The sequence below is a fragment of the Ceratotherium simum genome, chromosome 34, assembly GCF_057802395.1.
Source record: "Ceratotherium simum simum isolate JZ-2026a chromosome 34, ASM5780239v1, whole genome shotgun sequence".
Lineage (NCBI taxonomy): Eukaryota > Metazoa > Chordata > Mammalia > Perissodactyla > Rhinocerotidae > Ceratotherium > Ceratotherium simum.
Window position 1 is genome coordinate 386,127 of NC_141933.1, and position 5,237 is coordinate 391,363.

At 45.8% G+C, this 5,237-nt stretch overlaps 1 protein-coding gene across 1 annotated transcript; it reads left to right on the forward strand.

Moving 5' to 3' along the window:
- The first annotated feature begins 3,199 nt into the window (after nt 1-3,199).
- On the forward strand, nt 3,200-4,156 carry LOC147912505 (uncharacterized). The gene has a single exon (XM_087422931.1). The coding sequence runs from the start codon at nt 3,200-3,202 to the stop codon at nt 4,154-4,156; it is 957 nt and encodes a 318-aa protein (XP_087279057.1).
- The last annotated feature ends 1,081 nt before the right edge of the window (nt 4,157-5,237 follow it).

Below are 5,237 nucleotides of genomic sequence, written 5' to 3' on the forward strand. Positions count from 1 at the left end.
AAAAAAGATAATAAAAATTAAGTCATAAGAGGTACCTAAAAGATGAGTCTACTAAGTCATGGGTTTATAGCCACCCCCACAATCTATCTTTGAAGGAGGCCCAATGTGAGCCCCTCCCAGAGGTAACGAGACTCTGAGAGATTTTCTGGGAAACTGCTACATTAGTCCCTTAAACAGTCAAGGGGAAACTAAAATAAAAAATTAGTGGAGTCGTTTAATGCTGCCAGGTGTAGTTACTGTTTGTCCCAGCTGAAACCTGGATAAGATATTTAAAAGGATTTAGCAACTTGTGATCAGAAATTTTGCCAAATTGGAAGTTGATATTCAAAGGCTGATAGCAATTTTTCTTAGGCCTTCTTCCTTAAATTAAGATAAAACTAGGGCCAGCCCCATGGCTTAGTGGTTAAGTGCGTGCACTCCGCTGCTGGCGGCCCAGGTTCGGAACCCCGGGTGCGCACCAACACACCACTTCTCCGGCCATGCTGAGGCCACGTCCCACATACAGCAACTAGAAGGATGTAGAAAGCGAATAAGTTTTAATATCAAAGGAAGCTGCTGCAAAAATTAGAATTTAGTTTTCTTTCTCTTAAAAGGATAATCTTCTTGGACTTTTAGTCTGCTCTTGATAAAGAGATTGTGAAAGGTTTTTCTTTACCTTTGAGTAGTCTACCAGAGGGGCAGGGACTTTATGTTTTATCAAAATAAATTTCCTATATTGTTTTTATCAGGGCTTTAATCACAGGAGCTAAGATTTTTCTTATAGCTATTTAATTTTTTGTATTTGTCTAAAAACCTTTGTCACCATGGTTAAATGGATACTAGCATTGTCTCAAAGTGACCTATCATCCTGCTTGACCAAGGGTTTTAAAACCTTTTGATATTTTTGACAAGCTTCCCCAAAATTCAAATCCTAAATTAAGTCTTTCTTTTGACCTAAAGTAAATTTGAGAATTTCCAGCAGGCCCCTGGGACTTCTCAAAGAATTTGTTCTCTTCCTATAAAGAGGGAGATACTAAACTAATTAGGTTTATTTGGTAAATTAAAGTGCATGGGAAGCATTGTCAAGTAAACGGTGATAAGCCTTCCTAGGTTATACTGCATGAGTAAGTGTTATTAATGAAAAAAAAATCCAGTATGTCTTGTATAATTCTAGTCATTATCTTAACATCACCACAGGAGGAAAATGACCATGACTGCATTTTATTATTTAATTTGGTTTACAGATGTGTCCTATTTAAAAGACAAGCAGGGACATTACCAGACTGGATATCCTGTCCAGCCTCAAGGATGCCCACTGCTCTCTGTTACCCCTGCTAACTCAGCAAAAGATTTCCTTCTACAGGCTCAAGAAATTGCCACGGAAGAAGAGAAACAGATATGGCAACAAAAAGGGGGAGTTTTTGACCCTGTCACACAAATGTGGTTTGGACCTGATGAAAAACCTGTAGTGCCTCTTGGAGCACAATAGCTGTTACTCCAACATGTGACAAAGACCTTAAGGATCATGGACTACAACCTAGAGATTTTGTTTATTGGAAGAGGCATCAAATAAAAGACTCTCTGCAGCCTCATTGGAAAGGAGGACTTTTAACCAATCCATGAGCTGCAAAACTAAAGGCATGAACTTATGGATTCACATTTCTCATTTAAAAAAGGACCCTCTGCCTGAGTGGGTTTCAACTATGTCTGACATTTGACTTCAACTGACCAAGACAAACACCTCCAAACCAGGATGAGAAGAAGATGGCATCTGTTGTAAACAGCTGTCCCCAAACTCCAGACCAGGCCTGAATTTCCAACCTCATATCTCCTCAGTTAAACCCTTTGTTGTAAGACTGGCTTCCAGGATAGAGTGATGATTGCTCAACGACTTGAGATAGTGGATCAATCTTGTAACTCTGGATGAATTTCTTTTCCTGATAAAGACTATGCCTAAAACTCATTCTTCTAAACTAATCATTTCAAGTATTAAATTTATTACCATTGTTACTATATGTCTTCCATAATTGTTATAAACAATGTAATCACAAGAAACCACATAAAAACACATGTACAATGTTTGTGTGATAATCTAAAAATAATTGACAAATTACACAACCCATAAAATGCTTCTCCTGTCAATATACAGCTCTATGCTTGTCCACTATATCTGACAATGTTCCCCCAACATGGATAACTCGTCAAGCCAGAGAAATAAAAGCCTAGCATCAAGGGACATAATGGATCCAGGACAGGCAGCAACCACCCTGGCATTGAGGGACAATATCTTGATCATCAGTGATTTTTATCAAAAGATTAATGATCAAAAGGAGAAAATGACAAGAAATATTCACATATTGAGGTATATAAGGTAGCTATTCTGGTTAAAACTGATTTGGCTTGACCTAAAGAGGCCTGACTTATGGCCTGTCAAACACACATTGTACATCTACTTAAACCACTAGAGTAAAAGAATGCACTCTTGAAGATAAGGATGCATACTTCCTCTCCTAAGACACTGGTATGGGTAACGCCATATCAGTCCTCCTGAAGATAAGTTCCCTTTCCCAGACGTCAGGGTCATATTGACCTGATAATTTGCAACTGAATGCCTCTTTGCAACTTTGATGAATACGTATCCTGGGCATGTTTGATGTATGTTCTTTGTTCTGAAAAGGTAGAAAACTGTACTGAAAACCATGCTTCTCCAGAATGCTTTCTTCTTTGTGGAGACTGCCTGCCCGGGTTGTAATCCTCAGCTTGGCTCATGTAAACACACCTTCCCTCTCCCGTCTGTAGAATGGTTATTGGTAAATTGCATCGACATGTGTCATAAATCATGTGTCACTTAATGACGAGGTTACGTTCTGAGAAATGTGTCATTAGGTGCTTTTGCTGTGTGAACATCACTGAGTGCACTCACACAAACCCAGATGGTACAGTCTACTATACACTGAGGCTATCTGGGACTAATCTTACAGGACCACCGTCATACAGGCAGTCTGTTGTTGACCTAAATGTCACTATGCAGCACATGACTGTGAAAATAAAATTTCCCTGGGGAAGTGGCACAAACAGGAACCAGGAAGTGACCGTGTGCCCAGCGTCACACTGACCCTGGCAGGGATATAAGGGCTCCTGGCTCAGGAGGCCCCACACCTGAACACCTCCCCTCTCTACCTGCTCCTCTGACCTGCTCCACCCTCAACTCACTAGAACCATGGACTGCTGTGGCTGTTCCAGAGGCTGTGGCTCCAGCTGTGGGGGCTGCAGCAAGCCTGTGTGCTTCTGTGTGCCAGCCTGTTCCTGCTCCAGCTGTGGCAAACGGGCCTGTGGCTCGTGTGGGGGCTCCAAGAGGGGCTGTGGCTCGTGTGGCTGCTCCCAGTCCAGCTCCTGTGTTCCTGTTTATTACCAGTCCAGCTGCTGCGTCCCTGTTTGCTCCCAGTCCAGCTGCTGCAAACCCAGCTGCTCCAAGTCCAGCTGCTGCGTCCCTGTTTGCTCCCAGTCCAGCTGCTGCAAACCCAGCTGCTCCAAGTCCAGCTGCTGCGTCCCTGTTTGCTCCCACTCCAGCTGCTGCAAACCCAGCTGCTCCCAGTCCAGCTGCTGCGTCCCTGTTTGCTCCCAGTCCAGCTGCTGCAAACCCAGCTGCTCCAAGTCCAGCTGCTGCGTCCCTGTTTGCTCCCAGTCCAGCTGCTGCAAACCCAGCTGCTCCAAGTCCAGCTGCTGCGTCCCTGTTTGCTCCCAGTCCAGCTGCTGCAAACCCAGCTGCTCCAAGTCCAGCTGCTGCGTCCCTGTTTGCTCCCAGTCCAGCTGCTGCAAACCCAGCTGCTCCAAGTCCAGCTGCTGCGTCCCTGTTTGCTCCCAGTCCAGCTGCTGCAAACCCAGCTGCTCCAAGTCCAGCTGCTGCGTCCCTGTTTGCTCCCAGTCCAGCTGCTGCAAACCCAGCTGCTCCAAGTCCAGCTGCTGCGTCCCTGTTTGCTCCCAGTCCAGCTGCTGCAAACCCAGCTGTTCCCAGTCCAGCTGCTGCGTCCCTGTTTGCTCCCAGTCCAGCTGTTGCAAACCTTGCTACTCCCAGTCCGGTTTCTGTATTCCTGTTTGCTCCCAGTCCAGCTGCTGCAAACCCAGCTGCTCCCAGTCCAGCTGCTGTGTCCCTGTTTGCTGCCAGTGCAAGATATGAGACTGACCTCAGACCTCAGGCAGCATCTAAAGACCTGTACTTCCCACCAGGTGACTACAGACACATCCTGACTCCTCAAGAACTCCCTCTCTCGGTGTTGGACAACTGCAGTCTCCTGGCTCAGAACTCTATCCCCAGCCCCTGAAGGAAAGGAATAGACCCCTCCATTCCCATTCCCTAAAGGGGATCCCATCCTTAGACACTTTCCATTTCTTCTCCACATGCTCTAATGCCGGAGCCAAACTCTACCTGAAAATGGCCCCAGGCCGGGGAGGCAGCTGAAATTCCCATTTCTGATCACTCCATGGAAAGCGCCAAACCCTTGCTTTCCTCTGCCTGCTAGGAACGGCCTTTGCATATGAATATCTCATGTAACTTGCTGGATTAAAACAAGTGTATTAAGATCCAGTATGGATCTGGGTGCACCACTAAATAAATTCTCCACCCATAAGCCTTGGTCTCACTGTGACTCTTTCCTTCTGGCCTCTCTCATTAGCAAATTGATTGTGTTTCCTCCTCCCACTGTCTCCCAGAGCTCTGCTCCTCAGCTGTTCACACTGTCACTCCAGTGCCGGGCTCAGCGGTCATTCCACAATCATTTGTTAAATTAATTAATGAAGGAAGGAATCACTCAGTGTATGTATGAATGTGAAGAACGAGTGAATGAAGGAATATCTCTTTTATTTTTATTTATTTATTTCCCCCAAAGCCCCAGTAGATAGCTGTATGTCATAGTTGCACACCCTTCTAGTTGCTGTATGTGGGATGTGGCCTCAGCATGGCCGGAGAAGTGGTGCATTGGTGAGCGCCCAGGATCTGAACCCCGGGCCGCCAGTAGCAGAGCACACACACTTAACGGCTAAGCCATGGAGCCGGCCCGAAGGAATATCTCTTATTAGTGTATGGGTCTCAGCCGAGTCTAAATGGGATTCAGAGTTTTTCTTTGTAGGAAGAGTGGATGCTGCTCCGTCCCCATGAGATGATCTGCTTGGAGGAGAGGAGATTTTTGCTCTCAGTGCCCAGGAAGGGAGCAAACAGGTGGTCTCGGTGCCCACTCAGGCCCCGGAGCAGGAGTCAAGCC

Bases quoted from the DNA above. Each gene is read 5' to 3' on its own strand.
- LOC147912505 (XM_087422931.1), top strand. From the start codon at position 3,200: ATGGACTGCTGTGGCTGTTCCAGAGGCTGTGGCTCCAGCTGTGGGGGC.